General features: G+C 41.3%; 1 protein-coding gene across 1 annotated transcript in view; it reads left to right on the top strand.

The window, feature by feature from the left end:
- Positions 1-247: 247 nt before the first annotated feature.
- The window catches only part of PCLO (piccolo presynaptic cytomatrix protein), a gene marked incomplete at its 5' end in the record, with an annotated part of 521,208 nt that continues 499,487 nt past the window's right edge, over positions 248-21,968 (top strand). The window contains 2 exons of the mRNA XM_084610084.1: positions 248-480; positions 6,888-8,145. Of these exons, the coding sequence (XP_084466210.1) occupies positions 248-480; positions 6,888-8,145 (1,491 nt within the window). The remainder of the gene's footprint in view (positions 481-6,887; positions 8,146-21,968) is intronic.

The raw sequence follows: 21,968 nt of genomic DNA, 5'->3' as shown, positions 1-21,968 counted from the left end.
TGCGCTCGGCGGGGAGGCGGCGGCGGCGGCAGAGCTAGGCTGGCATCGCCCGGGTGCCCGCTCGCGCTCTCTCGCCCCGGCAGCCGCAGCCAGCGCCCCGGAGCCATGCAGGCAGCGGCGCCCGCCGCCCAGGACTGACTGCCCCGCTCCCCACCGGGGCAGGGGCGAGCCCAGCCGGGGCCGGAGCCGCCCAGCCTGCGCCGAGGAGCGGCGAGAGCTCGCCTGTCGGGAGCCGAGCCCGCCAGCCATGGGCAACGAGGCGAGCCTGGAGGGGGGAGAAGCGCTGGCCGGGCTCCCCGCCGGGCCGGCGGCGGCCGGGGACGGCGGCGGGCAAGGGCTGGCAGCCGGCGTGGAGGCGGACCTGAGCCAGCTCAGCGAGGAGGAGAGGAGACAGATCGCCGCTGTCATGTCAAGGGCGCAGGGGCTGCCCAAAGGGAGCCTCCCCGGCACGGCCAGCGCGGAGCCGCCTCCCATGCAAAGGCACGCCGAGACCCCGCTCCCTCTTCCCGGCGGGGTGGGGGGCTGCTGCCGCGTCCGCAGCCCTGCGAGCCCGGTGCATTGCATCAGGAGCGGGGCGGTGCATGGTGCAGGCGGGGAGTCGATGGGGAGGCAGCGTGGGTACGGACCCTGGGGTGGAGCCTCTGCTCCCCCCACTCCGAGGGTTTCTAATCATCAGGAATAATCCGCCTCACCCCACCCCCCTTCCTGGAGCAGACCCAGGGGCTGGTTAGCTTCGGTGGCAAGGGAGCCGGAGGTTTGCAGATAAGAACAATTGGGGGGTTTGGGGTATAAAGGCTTGGGATGCGCTCCCCCGAGCCAGCTTAGGAGCCAGGAGAGCTTTGCCCACACCGAGCAGTTCTGTAGCGGCTGCTACTGGACCGATGGAGTCTCACCGAACCTTCCTAAACTCTAGGGCATTATTTTATTTGAAAGTCTTAATCTGCCTCTGCTAGTAACAATTGATTTATATAAATAGTCAAAGACCAAAGGCTCTCTATTTACGCCTATATAGTCCTCCCTTATGTCTTTTCTCATTTTTTTGTTTGGGGGACGGGGGAAAGACAAATAGGGAGCATGGACTGTATTGTCAAATAGTGATTCCGTGTCTTGTGTGGGCTTGACTTCACCTCTTCATGTATATCTAAAAGCTAAAACAATTTACTTCCTTATTCTCCCTCCTACCCCAAATCCGTTGCTTGCCCCAAAAGGGAATACTACTTATCTTTATGTGCTTGTAATTCAGTAGTAGTGTTAACTCACATTATGGTCAGGGAAGATAGAGGTTTCCCTTTCCCTTGTCCATGGTGCTGAAGTTGCCCTTTTCTCAGGACCACAATCCAGGTATAGCTAGTTTGGAGCCTACAATTTCAAGGGCTGGGTGTGTTGTTTGTCTTGAAGCAGGCTACAAAAAGGAACCTCCTTTGACTGCCTGTTCCACAGGTTCTTGTGGTGTACTGACCTCACGCCAAATAAATGCCAGGTCAGTTTATATAATATCAGGCTTGTATAAGTGAATGCTAAGAGAACACAAAAAAGGAGGATTGGACCAAATCCACCCTTAGAGGAACTCCACAGAGGTCAGTGGAATTACACCTGGGATGAATTTGTCTCCGATTTGCTTGAAACTGAGGTTTCATCCTATATCTCTTGCATGTTTGTTAAGAATGGACAAAAAATGACAGTTTGTGTGGAATATAATTCTATAGCTAATTTAGGGCCTGCCCTGGCCCCCACTGAATCCAATGAGGACTCCTCCAGGGGTGCATAATCAAGCTCAAAATTCCCTTTTGTGTAGCAGTTTGGGATACCACAAAGACACACAGGTTTTAAAAGTTTATTGTTTTCAAGTTAACCTGCCAGTACAAAGGAAGATAAACATTCCCATTACATTGTTAGGGGTGGCTAAAATGATTTTACTTGGCCACATCTTTATATCTGCCGACAGTTGTTACCCTTAAATTATGTTCTGGGCTAACTGGAAACCCTTAGATGATTGTTATAGCTGTATAACTTAATTTCACTTTTCATTAAAATAAAACCTGTCTGTATTTGGTAAATTGGACATTTTAATAATCAGGTGTGCTTCACTATGCTGAGTAAAAAGATGATTTGTTAGGGTAGATGATAACATATCTCAGAGTTTTGTACTGGTGCTCATCACCACAGTATCTGCATGCCTATCTGTATTACCAAGTATCCATTCTTTGCTCCGTGGCTTTACTTGCTCTTTGCTGCTGTTGGGATTCTCTGACAAAGGTGGGAAGCCTGACTTTTGAGAGCCTAATGCAAAATCCATGAATTTCAATGGAAGTCCTTCAGTTGACTACTATGGTCTTTGGATCAGGCACACAATGACTTTGACTTAAGCAACTGACTAGTTTAGTGATGCTGAGATTCCTTAGCTTCAAACTTTTTTGGTCTTCCAGAGGCTGTTGCTTTGAAGAGTAATCCTATGTGAGCAAAGAAATTAGAGATGGGAAAGAGCTTTTAAGTCATCTAGTCCATCTATTTTCCAATGCAGGATTGTTCCCAACAATACATTCATAACCGGCTTATTCCAGTTTCATTTTGAAATGATTCAGGTGGTGATGCTGAAATTTAGGCTCAGTATCTGCACAGTATCACATTGCTATGGTGCCCTTACTGCACTGGTTTTTAGATTTTTGTTTTATACAAATGGAGTTTTGTTTTTAGTGTGCAGTGCTTGCCATACTAAGGACAACATATACCAACTGTTATACAGTGTATCTGAGATTCTGAGCTACCACCATTATTTCCTCTATAACAGGGAACTGATCTTCCGTATACCATTGTGTTACACATCTTGGCAACTACTGACTTTGTAATAGCACGCAATATAAGTAGTAGTATACAGGGTTTCCCCTTCACCTGCACAAAATACACCTGTAGTTATATGTATTTTTTGAGGCTTCATGCTTTCAAGTCACTGGAAATGCAGCAGCTAGTATAAGAGCAAGTAATGCATATTGTGACACTTTAACCATTTTATTATAAGCACTAAAACCATTTTTTTTCCAAACCTGAGTACTTAAAATGAACCACCTAAATAAAATTGACTTGATTTTTCAGTGTTGAACAACTGTAGCACCGGTTAGCTTCAGTGGGAGATTCGGGTGCTCAGCACTTTTGAAGAAAATCAGACAACTTTTAGTTCGTAGTCTGCAAACTGTGACTGAATCACAATGAGCTATATCCTCAGCTAGTGGAAATCAGTTTAGCTCCATAGAATGTTAGTGGCACTATGCCAGTTTACACTAGCAGAGGATCTGTTCCATATCATCAGAAAGGATTAGATGATCAAATCTCTTTCTAGCACAGCCACTTCATTTTTAGGTAAACTTAATTTTTATGTATGTGATTAAATAGTTTAGCAACCGCCTGTCACTGGCAAAAAAAATTGCTGTTGTATTTTGAGAGTATATGCTGTGAAAGTAGCCCAGCCTGAGAACCATGCTTCCTAAGTATTGCATTTATTCTTCCAGAATAAATACAGTCTTTTGTCAGTAGCATGATTATACTGACTCTAAGAAAGTCAACGCCGCCCAGCAGGAAACATGTTTTTGTATACATATATTTTCTGTAAATATGAAGGATTATTTAATGAGTGTTCATTGTTAATAATTTATTTTTGGCTTCAAAATAATTAATTTTAATTGATGGTATAAATAGTTTGGTTTAATTTTATCATGAAGGTTTTCAGGCTATTAAAGACCTGATCCAAAGCCTGCTGATATCAATAGTAAAACTCCAATTGATTTCCATGGGTTTTGGATCAGGCCCTAATAATTACATAACTGAAACTGAGTGCTTTGTTGAATCACGGCCTAAACGAGGAAGAGAAACAAAAGAATCAGGGCATTGGGGAGTGAAGAAAGTTTTGATTTGGGCCTGAGAATTCAAAAACGGCCTCCCTTTAAAAATTATGGAGTTCCTCTCCCCATTTAAAAATGTTTGGCAACAGGAAATTCCCTACCAGACAAAAATGAAAATTAAGTTCTGAGATTTACAGAAGTATCAACAACTATAAAGGCAATATGTGACTACAATAACTGATTGTTCTTAAAACTCAGTTCTTACATGGGTGTAGAAAATATTAGAAAAACTGTGCTCCCACACTCATGTGCCCAAAACTAAAAGGCCTAAATCCAGGTTTATTATTACAGAGGTAAAAGTCTTCAATAAATTTGTCCTCTGAAGTCATTTTCTTCCACAGTTTAGGTACAGTCTGTTTCCTTCATATAGAAGCATTCATTTATGGAGAATTGCAAAACAAATCTGGTCTGCACAGTAAACATGAGATCTGGCATCATCAGGCAGTAATTTTTCAATTCATGCTTTTTTAGTCTTATTAACCAATTTTGTTACAGTGTTCCTTGTTCTAAGAGATCCGTGTTCTACAGATAAGAGTGGCAGAGGCTGACTGCTTCTCCCATGAGTACACCACTTTAAAAAGTTCACAATTAGTTAGCCCTGGAAACATCATCGTTAGTTGATTTTTTTTAAAATATTAATTTCTTCCGATTTCATGCATGAGAAATTGTAATTACCTCATATTTCCTGACCTAAACTTCAAATTCTGCTTCTCAAAACATTGGTATTCAATATTCTCAGCCATTAGGCAGTATTTATGTCCATAAGTTGTTAATGGTCATACCTCCATTTTTTTTCTTAGGGTCTTGCTGTTTTGAACCTAAGCTTTCAAACTTCTTGAACAGTTGCAAGCATTAATACCAGAACCATACTCAGCCTTTACTAGTCTAAAAGCCTGTACATTTTCACTAAGCAAGCACTACATCTTTGGATGAATGCAATATGTACCACCAAGTGGCATGGAACTAAAACCAGATAGGCCTGACTGGCAGCTAGCAAAAGCTTTATAGTAAATTTGCAAACATTGTATAGATTCCGTTTATGGTTGGGCCATTCTGGATATACCTTTCTTCCTGGTAAGTAGGGGCCCCATCAAGTACTCATTGAAGTCAATGAAACAACTCTCATTGACTTCAATGGGTCATGCATTAATATAATAAAACTCCCAATAATCCATGTGGCTATCCTGGGGAAAAAAACCAAAATGTGTAGCACTGAAAGCAGCTTTCTAGTCAGAGTTAATGTTAGGGTTACCAACCTTCCAAGATAGGCCTGGAGTCTCCAGGAGTTACATTAATCTTTAATTAAATATTATGTCGTGATGAAATCTCCAGGAATATATCCAACCAAAACTGGCAACCCTAGTTAATGTGATGACAATAAAAGCAATTAGCCATCCATAGGAATCCTGTTCCCTACACCCTTGTTTTGGATAACTTTTTAAAAAGCAAGTCAGGATTGATGTGAAATTGCAAATTGCTAGAATCTTGAGAACCAAAATGCCTACCATATAGATTTTCTTAGGGTTGTTCATTGTCATCAGGGATTCATTAAAGCTCAAAATAGTCACGAATTAAAGTAGTGTGTTTCTAGTAACATTAGCTGTTTGAAATCCAGTGTAGCATGTTACTACTATTTATAACTATGGCAGTGTTCTGATGTAACTCTTAATTAAAAATTATCGTACTGCTAGTTTGTTTTTATTGTAGTCATGGACCTCAGATTCTGTAATAGGCTAACTGTAATGAATGACTGCCTGATTTTCATGATGTACAGTAAGAAATAACATGTTTGGAAATGTGGGACTATATTTAACTTGAGATGTCTGAAAACTGATCACAATGATGGCACAGGAGAAAATATCATATCCTTCAGGAAAGACTAAATGATAGCACAAAACAGAACATCACCTGTCACCCTTTAGCTAAAATACAATAGCACTGAATAGAATATCATCCCCTCCAGGTACAAACCAACAGAGTAACAATTAAAACACCATACTACACCTCTAGGTATTTTCTGGATTTGGCTCCCTTCTTTCCCTAGCTTAACCTTCTATATTCTATTATAAAACAAAGGAAAATGAGACCTGTAGAAGGAAAAAACCCTGCAGAATAAGATAGATATTTTTGTTGTCAGATGAATTATGTTGTTGGTTTTTTTAGGTGGGGGGGCAGAAGGATAGTTTCAGTGCTATTAATGAAAAAGCTAAAAAGAAGTGATTCTCTTAGCTAGCTTGTGCTTCATCTGAATGAAGATACTTTTTCTTTATTATTAATGAATGTCAGTGTAAATACTATAATAAAAGATATCTCTACATTTGGATCTATTGGGATTTTAGGTGCCTGAATCACTGCTGCATATTCAGTTGTAAATACACCATTAAAAGTAGGTACAAATAGCTAGACCACAATTACATATAAATATTTTGTAACATGTGAGTATTTTTCCTGGATGGCCATGCTTTGATCTGCTGATCATGGAACACCTCTCTCTTTTACTGTTCTTTTTGTCTCCATGTTTGAATTGTACACCCCAAGAGATACTGTGAAGAGTTAATCATCTGGGTTTAGATGAAATGGCAAATCACAGCTTAATTTTGTAGTGCTTCAGACTTCTGAAAGAAAATTCTCTGGATAAGGATGGTACTTCTGTTAGATTAGTTCCTAAATACTAAATCAGACATCAACTAAATATTCAGATAAATGTTTCTGGAACAAAAAAAATATGATAATCCTTCTAGTAATAAGCCCTGATCCCACAAACACTAAAGCACATGAGTAATTTTACTCATATGAATAGTCCCATTGAGGACTACTCACATGCTTGAAGTTAAGTAGTTGAAGATTCAGTGGCCATAATCTTTAACTTTTCCTACCTTATTTTTCTTTACATTTTAAAAAAAATATATTTTCTTCCAAAGAGTTCAATAATTACAACTAATTTATAGTTAGTTTTTTCACTATTTTTATTTTACTGTATTTATCTCCCCACAGACATCCTGAGCTTGATATAAACCACTATGCAAGACAGCCAGGTAAGTCTCCATCCAGTTTAAGCAAAAGCAGAACGGTAGATGTGTTGAAGACAGAACAACGGTCGCCTGGAAGGAGCCCTTCTTCCACTAGTCTGAGAGAATCTAAATCCAGGACTGATTTTAAAGAAGATCAGAAGCCAAGTATGATGCCTAGCTTCCTCTCTGAGGCCAATCCATTAAGTGCAGTCACTTCAGTCGTAAACAAGTTCAATCCTTTCGATTTGATATCGGACTCCGATGCAGCCCAGGAAGAAGCCAACAGGAAACAAAAAGCAGTTCAGAAGGACCAGGGAAAGCCTGAGGAGCAAAAGGGACATGCAAAGCTTCCAACTCAGCAACAATCTCCAAAGCCAACAGTTCAGCAAAAAGAGCCTGTCAAATCTGCACCCCAGCAACCAGGGCCTTCCAAACTGCCACCCCAACAGCAGCAACCAGGGGCAGCTAAGCAAGCTCCGAAACCAGGGCCTAGTCAGCCAACAGGCCCTCCATCAGAACAAGCAAAACAACCATCTCAACAACGAGGGCCACAGAGAACTCAGCCCCAGCAATCAGAATCCACAAAGCAGGTACCTCAACAACAGAGTCCTGCAAAACCTTCAACACTGCAACCAGGCCAGACCAAAACATTACCACAGCTGCCAGATGTTGCTAGAGCACCATCCCACACACCAGCTCCCGGAAAGCCATCAGCACAGCAGCCAGGTCCTACAAAACAACCATCTCAGCAACCAGGACAGCAAGCAGGTCCTGCAAAGCCATCGCCTCAACAAGCAGGGCCTGCCAAACAACCATCTCAGCAGCTTGGGCCTGGGAAGCCATCCCCACAGCCCGCAGGACCTGCTAAACAACCATCTCAGCAGCTTGGGCCTGGGAAGCCATCCCCTCAGCCAGCAGGACCTGCTAAACAACCATCTCAGCAGCCAGGGCCTGGGAAGCCATCCCCTCAGCCAGCAGGACCTGCAAAGCTACCATCAAAACAACCAGGACCTACAAAACTATCAGGCCAGCAACCAGGGCCTGGTAAAGCTTCACAGCAACAACAAGTAACTGCAGCCACACCTGCTGAATCAGCCCCAAAGAAAACTTTCTGTCCTCTTTGCACTAGCACTGAACTGCTGCTGCACACTCCAGAACAAGCCAATTACAATACATGCACACAGTGTCAAACCGTGGTCTGCAGCCTGTGTGGCTTTAATCCCAACCCGCATATAACAGAGGTGAGTAGCCTCTAACATTGATTTTCATTCTAGGCCCCAAAATTGGGTAAAAATTCACTATGGCTAAGTCCAGAAGCTATTATGGTTTGTAATACATCACATAGGCCGGTTATAGCAAGTTAAGAGGAGAAGGTCAGGTTGTTTAGGCAAACAATTCACATTTCATTTGGAGGGGAATGACAGTTCTGTGTTTCTAGTGTCTAACACAATGGGGTCCTGGGCTGTGACTGGGGTTCCTAAGCATGACTGACATAGAAATAATAAGAGAGAACCTAATATGAACCTTCCTTTAAAGCAATTGCTTTTGTTTTGATTTAAACACTCCCCTTCTGTGTTTGTAGTTCAGATACCATAGTCTCCTGCTGATGTCTGTGAACCAGAAAGATAAACTGATATAGGAAATGACTAAGCAATAAAAGTGACACTGACTAGCTTATATTCAATATCTCTGCTGAGCAAGGTGCAAAAGTAAACAAGCAGTCCAGATGTTGAAAAAATAAATTAGAATTTAAAAAAAAATCTTTCTTTTTTAATATCTGGAGCAATTAGTCACACGTGGAAATTTGTGCTTGAAATGGATACAGGGTCAGATCCTCAGGTGGTCTAGATTGGCAGTTTTGGAGCTCCACAGGTGTGTAGACCAGTTAAGAATCTGGCTGATGATTTGTAATTTGATGGTTTTCAATTTGTTTTCAATAAGGTGGACCATTACTTAAGACTGAATAATCCTTCTGTGGACTATCTCCACTCCCAACCCTGATCTCCACTCCTGTAATAAAAGTAATATTAGGACAGTATTTTTAAAATGAACTTGTTTTAATTTGATGTGTGTGGTGGCTTGATTAACAACCTCTATACTACATTTGTGTTGTGTGCATCCTCTCCATGGGAATTCACATTAATATCTGGACTCCTCTTGTTGCTTTTAAACCCCCATTACTCTAATTTCCCAAAGATGCTTTGCAGTTTGGGTGTGTATGTTTTCAGTGCCTGCGTTTTTGGCATCACCTAGAAATTTGAGCACAGTAGAACTGGTATCAAAGAAAAACCCAACAAACCAGTCATGAAGCAATCAGAGAGGATGTTAGAGAGGACTGTTGGTTTGTTGTTGGTTTTTTTTTTTTGTTTGATTGTTTGTTTTAGATGGGAAGGAAAGCTAATGGAAAGAAGCCTGAACTGGGCAACAACTAGAATTTCAACATGAATTTGGAGAAAAAGTAATCAGTTGTGCTTAGCTTTGGTCTGGTATATAAAGACTACAATCGACAACCAGAAAGAACATTGATAATTGATACATCTCATTCACATGCACATCTTGTACCAGTAAAAAGAAAAGGAGTACTAGTGGCACCTTAGAGACTAACCAATTTATTTGAGCATAAGCTTTTGTGAGCTACAGCATCCAATGAAGAGAGCTGTAGCTCATGAAAGCTTATGCTCAAAAAAATTAGTTAGTCTCTAAGGTGCCACAAGTCCTCCTTTTCTTTTTGCGAATACAGACTAACACGGCTGCTACTCTGAAACCTGTCATCTTGTACTAGTGGCATTTTTGGATGATACCTGGTGACAAATGGCATGTAGTTCGCATTTGTCAACCTTGGTTATTTATTGGTTTGCAGTCTTTTTAATAAAGAAATAAAATAAAAAAGGTTTACAGTGGTAACTCTCTGCACCTCTATGCAGAGGATACAAACTTGAGTTCAGAGCCCGTTTGAGTCCACCCCTGGGATATCAAAGGATGCCCTGGAGTTGATGTTCGGAAATTCTCAGGGCTTGGCTACACTTGCAAGTTACAGCACAATAAAGGAGCCCCGGGCGCACTAGCTCACTACCTGTCCACACTGGCAAGGCACGTAGAGCGCTCTGACTCCGCGGTTACAGCGCTGCTGTTACTCCACCTTGGCGAGTGGAATAACGTTTGCTGCGCTCCCGTTGGAGCGCTGCGGTGCCAGTGTGGATGAGGTGTTGCATTACTGTTCTCTGATCAGCCTCCAGAAACATCCCATAATCCCCTTAAGTCAAGTGGCCACTCTTGTCATTGTTTTTGAATCACTGTAGGAATGCAGATATGGCCTTTGAAAGCTACATTTCTGAAACCCAGCTGCCTATCTCCTCCGAGACAAAGCAACCATTAGTGTGGAATTCTGTGTGTGAGAGAGAGAGGCAGGTGGGGGGGGTCTGCTGCTGTCTGAACTTACAAGACAGCATGCTGACAGGCTCTCAGCCCCCCAAAAACCCACTCTCTCTTCCCCCACATACACACAACACATTCCCTGTCACACTCCATCCCACCCCACCCCCATTTGAAAAGCACATTGCAGTCACTTGCATGCTGGGATAGCTGCCCATAATGCAGCATGCCCAATGCCGCTGCAAGTGCCGCAAATGTGGCCATGCCAGCACACTTGAAGCTGTCAGTGTGGACAGACTGCAGCGCTTTCCTTACTGCGCTCTACGAAGGCTGGTTTAACTCAAAGTGCTCTACATCTGCAAGTGTAGCCATGCCCTTAGATTAGCAGAAGTGTGAATTGTGCTTTACTGCCTGTGGGTTCTGGGGCCATTTGCAGGACGTGTTCAAGAGGAGTGACCAGAGAATACTGCTGCTGGAGAATGTTTTATGGGACGTTTTAGACAGGAGTGTTCTTTAGTGGGGTCAAAGGAGAAACACTGGTACCCTGAACCTCTACTGCCACACTCCCACACCTAAGTCTGGCTAGTTGGGTGGGACTGTGGTGCTGCATCAAATTACAGAAAAATAATTGGATGATTGTCTAGGTTTGGAATAATTGATCTCGAGAATAATCTAGAAAGATTGTTTAGAAACAAAAATCATTAAGCAGCCACTGGAAATATTATAGTATGACAGTAGTGATGTTATTTGCGGTGTTGTTTTAGCCTTGTTGGTCCCAGGGTATTAGATAAAGTGGGTGAGGTAATATATTTATTGGACCAACTTCACCTTTTAATCGGCCACTTCACCTTTAATGGTCCCTTGAAGTATGTGTTAACTACTTATGCTAAACAAACTGTTCCATCTTGTATTTGGCTGTGACACTCTGAGCAAGTTTCCCAGACCTGAAGAAGAGCTCTGTGTAAGGTCAAAAGTTCATCTCTCTCACTAACAGAAGTTGGTCCAATATAAGATATTACCTCACCCACCTTGTCTCTGTAGTAGTGATGTTAGCCATATTCAAAGATCAAATTCTTATAAACCTTTATTTTCAAGCCTTTGCAGCTTTCTGGTACAGGGAGAAAGAGAAAAACTACTTTAGTTGAAATTTCTCCTGCTTGTTTGGCATGCCCAATTGATAAAATTTTATTTGACCCATTTTATATTTAGTTATTGGAGCATGGTTCAAAGGCTTTCCTTCTGTCTCTCTCTCTCTCTCTCTCTCTCTCTCTCTCTCTCTCTCTTTCTTTCATTCTCCTTAGTGGGATTCTGATAGTTCAAAAGTTGGTGTATGTTTAAAATATCAGATTTCCATGAAGATAGTCAAGAGCCTTCAATGTATTTGAACCAAACTGGTTTAGAGAGAGCTGTAAGTATTTGAAAAATCTTCGATTTTCCACTAACTTTTTAAGTAGGCATTATGCCTGGGTATGAAATTCAATATGTTGAGACAATAAATACAGCTGCCTTTAAGACCACCTGATTGCATACATATGTAAAAGGACATTTGAATTTCATATCATACTTTGAAATAAACATGGGTAAGGCATTTATTTCACAGTGCAATCATTTCAATAAATGAAGAAGTGCTTCTAATCTAGTCAGCTACTAGCTCTATGCTGATGACTCCCATATCTACCATTCCCCTTCTGCTCAGCCTCTCATCTCCAATCTTGCTGAAATCTCATTTTGGATGTTCTGTGACCATCTGAAATGGAATATAACAAAACCTGAACTCCTGATCTTTCCCCTCTGAGCCCTTCTCCCCTCCTTTATTAAGCTCAAAATCTTATCCCTCTTTTCATCCAATGCCCAGGCTGTTGCCAAATCTTGCTGCTTCTTCCTATACCACATCTCATACATTCTTTTCACCATACTGCTTGAAAACAATACTTTGTTCCTTAGTTGTATGTCACTGTGACTACTGTGAAAACTTTATGTTCCTGGTTTGTCCTTATTACTCTCCAGTCCATCTGTTAAAATAATCTTCCCTCTCACCACTCAGATCTTACCATTTACCTAATGAAATCCCTTCTTTGACTTCTTCTCACCTGCTGCGTAATATTTAAGCTTCTCGTGCTCCCCTTCGTGTTTTCCATTCATACCTCTTTCATTTGGAACTCTCTCTTATTCAGGCACAGTCTCTCTCCCAAAAAATGACAATTCTAAATGAAAAATAAACAGATGAACAAAAGGTAGGGGGAAGAGCTACAGCATGTAACAGAGGATTTTCATTGTTTAGTTCCCCGACTATTCCTTTGTAAACTACTATAACTGCCTTCTGCAGGGGTTCTTGCATCTTCCTCTGGAGCATCAGGTTCTGGGCACTGTCAGTGATGGGCGATTGAACCACTAGTCTGGTCCAGTATGTCAATTCCTACATTTCTATATTACTAGTTGGCAGATTTCTTGCAGGCATCACAACAGAAGTGGCTCTTGAAGAGGAGGGTTGAATAAGGACTAGTTCCAGAAGCTCCAGGCAGACTAGCTCCAGAAGTGTATTCAATGCATCAGGACAGCACAGCACAGAAGAAAGTACAAAATAACATCAGAGGTTCACCCTCTCTTCATTTAAATCCCTACTTAAAATTCACATTCTATATGAAGCCTATCCACCTCAATTCGCGATAGAGAACTTTGTAACCAAGACCCAAAAGTGATACTGTACTGCTAGGAGATCAGATCATCATTTGCACCAGGTGACTGAACTAACTTACATTGCAAATATCTTTGGACAAGGTATTGTCTGTCTTCAGTTTTGTGCAGCATATTCTAGACAGAAAACACACCATAAATAGTGTCTGGCAACGTATGTCTCTCTAATCTGTCTAGGTATTTATATTCAGTTCATCACTGTGTTATATGAGTGCCTAGAAACAATTACATAAGGTAAAAAAACCCATCTAAACACAGTTGATGTTTGGTCCTCCGTTCTATTTCTCATATACACACTTTTGAATCTCATATAAAAGATAATGAGAATGTCCCTCAAATAACCAGCCTCCTAACTATGTGTTTTATTGTGTAATCATTTGGAATTTTTTCCCCTTCATTTTATTTTCCTTCTTACATTCCCTATTGTAAAAACCAACAACACAGGTCATCAGTGAGGACTGATCCCAGCACCTCCAGATCCGTTAAGCACTACTCATATCTTTAAATACTTGCTTTGCCAAAGTGCATGAACTTCTATACGTTGTTTCCTTTGGCTGGTAGTTGTAGCAGACTGTCATCCTCTGTGAACCAGCCACTAAAGAAGATGCATAACACATACTCAGCCAGGGATTGTGCTGAGATAATGCACCTGTATGTTCATTACACTGGATGTCCATAAAGGGGCAGATGGACTCAAGTTCTAGAGCTCTTAATGTTGTACACCCTAGTTATATTTTTCAGATCTCCTCCATGGGCTTCTCTTTGATACCACATGCCTTTAGAGATCCCGCTACTTTCAAACAATTCATTCCACCTTTAATCTATCTCAGTCCATCTCTTCTGACCTTCAATAACCCATTCCACATGTTTTCAGTGGTGTAATATGGCTGCTCTTCCCTTCTACTTTCCTGTTACCTTCTCCTTCCATTTTGTTACAGAATTGGAATGTTCTTCATGATAAATAATAGTTATTTACCAATACTTGTCATTGTGCCATGTCTTTGGTGAGGGAATGGTTTGGTAAGGTGCATGTTAAATACATGTTATTAAGAATTTAAACAGAGAAATTGAGGAAACTCACTGATGATATCCACTGCAATTATAACTAAACTGCTTTGCACATCTATATTAAGAAACTCATTTAAAAGTACATACAATAGTTCAAAATACTGTTCTTACACAAGGGAGTATCTTGTTATTCAGAGGAAAATAGGACTGTAAGGAGCTTCTTGGGTCATCTAATCTAGTCCCCTGCTGTCCTAGGGAACCTCATTATATAGTCCCATTCATGAATTTATCGAGCCCCACCCAGATAAGTACATTCCATTCCTGGGGGAACCTTCATTATGACTTTTGTGAATTTGAATTCACAAGCATAATTTTGCATTAAAAGCACATCATTTTGGATAAACCTAATACAGTATTGCTAGAAGTGTTTTCATTATTTTCTTTTTTGACAAATGCTAATGAAGACAGCCTTTTATTAGATCTAAGTATTCTCTGCAATGCTTACAGTTCAAAAACTGCAGCATTGTGCTAGTGCATGAGAACCAGAAAGTGACCTGGACTAGAAACTTACTGTAAACAAAAATAAGGCTTCAATCCTAGACTCCAAGTCTAGGCTTTATTATAGTAGTAGAAATAGCTTTGACATGGCAAGCCCTCTGTAAAATACTCTTAGTCCTGAAAAGTATTTATTACTGATGGCAACATGAAGAAGGCAGTGCAAAATAGAAAAGTAGTAAATGTTTGAATCCTTTCATAAACTATTATAAGTATGAGGTGCAGACAAAATGAAAGTTTAAAAAAAATCAGATCAAGATTATGTATTTATTTTATTTATTAGTATCTAAATATATCATATCAGATTCAACTCTTAGATATACTGGTGTGAAGCCAGAGCTACTCCATTAAAGTGGGTGGAGTTACTCTGGAGTTACACCACGGTAGTAGAGATCAGGATCTGACCCAAAAAATATTCAGTCACTTATCTAAAACGTTTCTTATCTCCTTGTGTTAAATGAAATATCTGCAGTTAAATCCTCCACAGAATGATTGGAGTTTCACTGTTACTAAATTGCAGTTTACACATTGCTGTGTACTGAAATAATTGGGTACTTTGGATTAAATTAATCTCTAGTGTAATTTCTTTAATTCTACTTTGCTATAAAAAAGATACACTTAAAGTAGAATATAGTGTATATGTTTACACTAAGTGGAATTTGTTGGAAGAATTGATGAGCTCCTCAAATGAAAAGTGCTAAGTACGTACACAATAGTATTGTTCTGTTCTGAAGTATTCCTGTTTAAGAATGCAATACACTTTCCATTATTCTTTATCAGAGGAAGTTTACATGTCTACATTAGTACTCTTTAATTCAGGGCAGATTCGTATTAAAAACATTATTGTCCTGTAGCTTCTAGTTTCTTTAATGCAAAAAAAAAAAAAAAGAGCTAAGAGAAGCTGAACGATCGTTAGTGTACGGCAAGAAATGCCTGACCTTCCAACATGTAGGCTAATCATTTTAAATAGAAAATACGCTAAAAGGCTTTTAAACAAGTTACCACTAGCCCAGGAAACTCTTCCGTCCAGTTTTTAACACAAGTAAATTATGAATTAATCTGCAAAGCTAAAGGTATCAACTGCAGTGAGCCATCTGCACTGGTATTACTGTTGCCCAGCAACTGTAATTTACTACTGCATCAGGTCATGTGATATGGGATGCTGTTTTCTGGGTAATCACTGGGCAGGAAGTGTGGATGATTCCTTCTTTGAACAAAAGGGATAATCTGTTGTCAAATCCCAGTAATATTCACTTGGTTGGATGCTTTTTATGTAGAACAGATGAACTTTTACTTGTTAACCATTTGTGTTCTATACTGTTAGTGGTAACAGCTAATTTAGAGCCTGTCATTTTGTATGTAGAGTTGGCATTTTTTTTGCATTTGTCAACATTACATTTCATCTGCTTTTTTGTTTGCTCAGTCACCCAGTTTAGTGAGATCCCTTTGTAACTTTGGTCTGCTTTGGACCTAACTGTCTTGAGTAATTTTGTGTCGTCTGCAAATTTTGCCACCTCCAGATAATTAATGAATATGTTGTCCCAGTACATAGCCTTAGAGGACCATGCTATTTACCTCTCTCCATTGTGAAAACTGACCATTTACTCCTACCTTTTGTTTCCTATCTTTTAATCAGTTACTGATCCATGTGAGGATGTTCCCTCTTTTCTCGTGACTTCTTAGTTTGTTTAAGAGCCTATGGTGAGGGATCTTGTCAAGGTTTTTCTGAAAGTCCAAGTACACAATATCAACTGGATCACTCTCGTCCACATGGTTGTTGAATGACCCCCTCAAAGAATTCTAATAGGTTTGTAAAGGCATGATTTCCCTTTACAAAAGCTGTGCTGACTCTTCCCCAATGTATTGTGTTTAACTATCTTTCTGATAATTCTGTTTTTTAAAATGATTTAAGCCAACTTGCCCAAACTGAAGTTAGGCTTACTGGCCTGTAATTGCCAGGGTCACCTCTGAAACATTTTTTTTTTTAAATTGGCATTACATTTAGCTACCCTCCAGTCATCTGATGCAAAGTCTTATTTAACTGATACATTACATACCTGAGTTTAGAATGGCCATGTCATCCCTGTTGTATTTGGGCTGGAGCTGAACCTATTGCTTCTTTGCCCACACCAGGATTCTGAGTCTTAGAGCCTTTTCTGTTATGATGCTTTACCAGCGTACATGATACTGCATAGAATTATAACTGACTTGCATTTTTAAGGGCCTAATTTTATCTAGGTAGAAATGTATTCTATAAATCAAATTCAGATTCCTGTCTCTGGCTCCTGTTGGAGGCTTTGGGAGCCATAAACACGTGTTTGTTCCCATGCTGGGAATTGACTTCTAGGTCACGCTTTGGTGCAGAGTTGGGCCTTTTAAATACATTGGACCTGATTCTCATTTACACTGAGGCTACTTTACAATCCCCTGTATTGTAAAGCGTTCATAAATTTTACACTGAGCTGGGAACATATGCTTATGTTGTATACACATTTTAAGGCTCCTTTACACTGCCAGGAGATTTAATGTAAATGACAATTTGTTTCATTATCTTAAAACATAGCTTTGCTCTGAGAATTGGCTGTTAGAATAGCTACATTTTTATTGTCTCAGTGAATGTTGTTTCAAATGTGCTCAATTTGAAATGTAAAGAAGATGTGTTTTTTTTTCCTTGCAGCCATACTGGAAAACAATATGTTTTAGTTAAAATCATGCAGGGTCTTCCACAGAAATAAAAACCCTGCAAGTCAGCTAAAGCATTCTGTGACACCCGTGCAAGTCCGTTGCCTTCAATGGGTTTGCACAGGTGTAACAATTCTATTGATAACACACAAGAAGGAGTAGAATCCAGGTCTTCCTGAGCTGTGTTGTCTCTGTATGGCTAAGGAAAGTTAAACATGAAAGCAATAAATATGTATTTTTGTCACTGGAGTCAGCAGTTCTGACTCTGAATGCACAGAGAAAGAAGAGCTGTTGAATAAGATGGTACAGGTTTGTCTTTCATGGTCACTCTTCATAGATGGTATTGCTAGAAAATAGAGAATAAACTTACTTTGGAGCTCCCGTTTTTAACTAGTACAGTCATTAGAAAGCTGTTATTATTTCTCTGAACATATGGCAGGGCTGTGAAATATACTTTAGTGTTTGCTTATTATTTTGAAATTACATAATATCACATCAGAGAGCTAGGCGATGAGGATTCATAGATTCATAGGTATTAAGGTCATAAGGAACCATTATGATCATCTAGTCTGACCTCCTGCACAATGCAGGCCACAGAATCTCACCGACCCACTCCTACAATAAACTTCTCACCTATGTCTGAGCTATTGAAGTCCTCAAATCATGGTTTAAAGACTTCAAGATGCAGAGAATCATCCAGCAAGTGACCCAGGCCCCATGCTACAGAGGAAGGCGAAAAACCCCGGGGGCCTCTTCCAATCTGCCCTGGAGGAAAATTCCTTCCCGACCCCAAATATGGCGATCAGCTGAACCCTGAGCATATGGGCAAGATTCACCAGCCAGATACCCAGGAAAGAATTCTCTGTAGTAACTCAGATCCCACCCCATCTAACATCCCACCACAGGCCATTGGGCCTATTTACCATGAATATTTAAAGATCAATTAATTGCCAAAATCATGTTATCCCATCATACCATCTCCTCCGTAAAGAGGAAGAGGTGTAACATAGAAACCTCTACTCCACCAAAGAATCCACTGGGGTGATTGTTCCTTGGCCAATTACACTAGCTTTAGTGCCTGTTTACATCAGACCAGTGGGGAGGCCACACTGCACTAGAGGATTTTGCCCTTTTTGGCTCTGGGAAGAAATAAATATAACGAAGAAAGAATTTGGGATTTGGGCCAGGGCATTGCTGCCCATGACACATTGCTCTGACTGCTCGCTCTTTCTCCTTTTATGATGATGGTCATTGAATAGAGGGGAAGAGGTGCTCACCCTCCCACAACTTTTACATTGTCTGTAAAAATATGGAAGAGCAGCCCTGGATACAGCCCAAGCCTACTCCCGGTGAAGTCAGTAGCAAACTCTTTGATGGCAGCAGACACATGATCAGGCCCATTCTTCAATATGTTTTAGTTGATAAAATGCAGCTCTTAACGTAATTTATTTACAACTCCTCCAGTTAAAACACATGCAAACTACAGTTCTCTGAGTTTAAAATGAAATATATTGGTTATAATGGCTTTGGAGTTTTGGCACTTAAATTCCTCCCAGGCATTTCAGTGGAAGGAATTATGGCTAAAACAGAGGGATTTTTAAAAAAAAAAGGTAAAATCCCTATGTTTTTCCTTCTTCATTTCAGTTGTAGGAGTTACCCATTAACTTTTATTTTAAAAGCTTTATTTTGATTCAGAAAGTAAAAAATGAAAACCCAGGATATAAAGGCACTTAACATTGTTGGTGCTCAAGTTAATATATTGCAAACTGCAGTACAGAGCGGACTCATATTTATTTATTTAGACTCTAATTGGACACTATAATCAGGCTGGACTTAACCAGGTGCTGTGTTTACCATTAATTATATCACATGGTGAAGAAAGCATTTGATAAAATTAAAAGGCCATCATTATTTTTTTAAATGTCTTTATTGGTGGTAAGAGAGACAAGGTGTGTGAGGTAATATTTTTTATTGGATCAACTTCTGTTGGTGAGAGAGACAGGCTATCAAACTTACACAGTGCTCTTCTTAGGTCTCAGAAGCTAACTCAGTGTCACTGCTAAATACAAGGTGGAACAGATTGTTTACCAAAAGTAATTAATGCATATTTCAAGGGACCATATAAGGTGAAGTGACCCATTAACACCCCTCGCGTCATAGGAAGGAAATGAAGGGGGGGAGGGGGGGGAGAAACAGCTGGATGGGATTATTAATGGGTTACAGACTGTTGTAATAAGTCATAAATCCATCTGTTCAGAACCTGATTTTTAGTGTCTCGTAAAGTTATGAATTTAAACTCCCAGGCTTGTCTTTTGAAAGTGTTGTGCAGGTTTCCTTTTATGATGAGGACTGATAGGTCAGATATTGAGTGATGACTTTGTGAAAAGTGTTCGCCCACAGGTGCTAGGGTGTTTTTGTCTTTTATCGTTTTCCTGTGTGAGTTCATTTGAGAGTGTAGTGATTGTCTAGTTTCACCCACATAGTTGCTATTGAGGCATTTAGTGCACTGGATGAGGTACACCACATGTTGTGACTGGAATGTGTCCCTACAGGTATGTTGTGTGGGGTGTTGATCATTGTAGCAGTCTGCAGGTTTTGTATCTGTTGTTCTGTCAGGATATGGTGCTGCTTTGAGTTTGTGCGTCCTGGTTTGTTAGGAGCTAGCTTCTGAAGATGAGCTTGGAGGGATTGAGGGGTTGTCTGAAGGCCAGAAGAGGGGGTTCAGGAAAGCTTTCTTTCAGGATGGGGTCCCCATCAACTATGGGTTGTAGTTGTTTGATGCTACCCTATATGAGTTCCGTGTGGGGTGGTAGGTGACAACTAAGGGTGTGCAGTCGAAGGGGGTTTTATTTCTGTATTGAAACAGGTTCTCTCGGGATATTTGGGTGACCTGTTCCATGATGTAATCTACTTCTCTGGTGGAGTGTCCTTGTTTAGTGAAGGTGTTTTTGAGCATCTTAAGGTGTATATCCTGGACTTTCTCCTCAGAGCATATTCTATGGTATCTGAGTGCCTGTAGATCAGTAGTTCTCAAAGCCGGTCTGCCGCTTGTTCAGGGAAAACCCCTGGCTGCGGGAAGGGCAGCCAGCATGTCCCTTGGCCCGTGCCGCTTTCTGCAGCCCCCACAGGCCTGGAGCGGTGAACCGCTGCCAGTGGGAGCCGCGATTGGTAGAACCTGCGGACGCGGAAGGTAAACAAACCGGCCCTGAACAAGCGGTGGACCGGCTTTGAGAACCACTGCTGCAGATAACAGATTTCTTGGTGTGTTTGGGGTGGTTACTGGATCTATGAAGATGGGTGCGATCATAAAATCTCTTTTATGGTCATTGTTAAAAATGTATTGCTGGGTAAGTACAGAGGGAAACATAATAATTAAAAAGCAGTCTGGGCCAATTCAGTTTTCATTTCCATGGGTGCAACTTGCAGTAAATTCAATGGGAGTTACACACACTTGAAATGGGAGCTGAAGTTGTTTCTTAATTATTTTGTCCTGTAAGCTTGACTCATCCCCTTGAATACCAAAACGTTCACCACATAAAATGTCCTCGTTTTCATCTTGGTTGGTGATAGGGATGAGGTTTTGCAAGTCTGTGGAGGGAGCAGGATGAATGAATCTCCCCTCACCTGAGGCAGCCAAGAGCCTATAGGGAATTTTGTACTACCCCTGTGGTCTGCTCCTCTGTGCAGCTCCCTTTGTCCCTTGGCAATGTGGCTCACTCAGGATATATGATATCACTGGCTTTGTGGCTGCATGTGTGCCCTGCCTTCCCCTCCAAAGGGAATAGAGCAGCGGTGGCCAACCTGAGCTTGAGAAGGAGCCAGAATTTACCAGTGTACATTGCCAAAGAGCCACAGTAATATGTCCGCAGCCCACCATCAGCTCCCCCGCACCCCGCTCCCAGTGTCTTCCGCCCACCGGCAGCCACACCGGAGGAGGTGGGAAGGGGTGGAGTGGGGGCAGGGCCTGTGGCAGAGCCAGGGGTTGAGCCGTGAGCACCCCCCTAGCACATTGGAAAGTTGGCACCTGTAGCTCCAGCCCTGGAGTCGGTGCCTAGACAAGGAGCCGCGTATTAACTTCTGACGAGCCGCATATGGCTCCGGAGCCTCAGGTTGGCCACCCCTAGAATAGAGAGTGTGGAGGGAGGAGTAGGAGATAATGCTGTAATGAGCAGAACTAACTCTCCTGCTGGAAATTGTTGCCGTGCAGGATACCATGCCAAACTGAGTAGTACTGAAAAGCATGGGGAATGCCATGTGGAACAGATGTTTTCCTGGCTTCATCTTCCTCTTCCTCTGGCCTGACATGTCCTTTCTGAAATCCTCTGGAGCCCCAACTGCAACTGTGCAGATAGCCTTCAGGAGAAAACAATGGTGTATTTGTTCTGCTCTCCTCTCTTAAAACAGTTATGGGGGCATTAGAAGAGAGCAAGAATGGTCCTGAGATTAGGGTCGTAGCCTGGGACTCAGAAGAGCTCAGTTCAATTCTTTTCTCCGCCATACTTCCTGTGAGGCTTTGAGCAAGTCATGCAGTCAGTTCCCCACCTGTAAAATAGCATTTCTTTCCCTCACAGGGCTGTTGTGAGGAGAAATACATTACAAATTGTAAAGGAGTACTCGTGACACCTTAGAGACGAACAAATAAATTTGTTCGTCTCTAAGGTGCCACGAGTACTCCTTTTCTTTTTGAGGATTCAAACTAACATGGCTGCTACTCTGAAACCTCTCATTACAAATTGTGAGGTTCTTGGATACT

This window comes from Lepidochelys olivacea (genome assembly GCF_965140295.1).
Source record: "Lepidochelys olivacea isolate rLepOli2 genome assembly, chromosome: 1".
Taxonomy (NCBI): Eukaryota; Metazoa; Chordata; order Testudines; family Cheloniidae; genus Lepidochelys; species Lepidochelys olivacea.
This window is presented reverse-complemented; position numbering and strand designations above follow the sequence as displayed.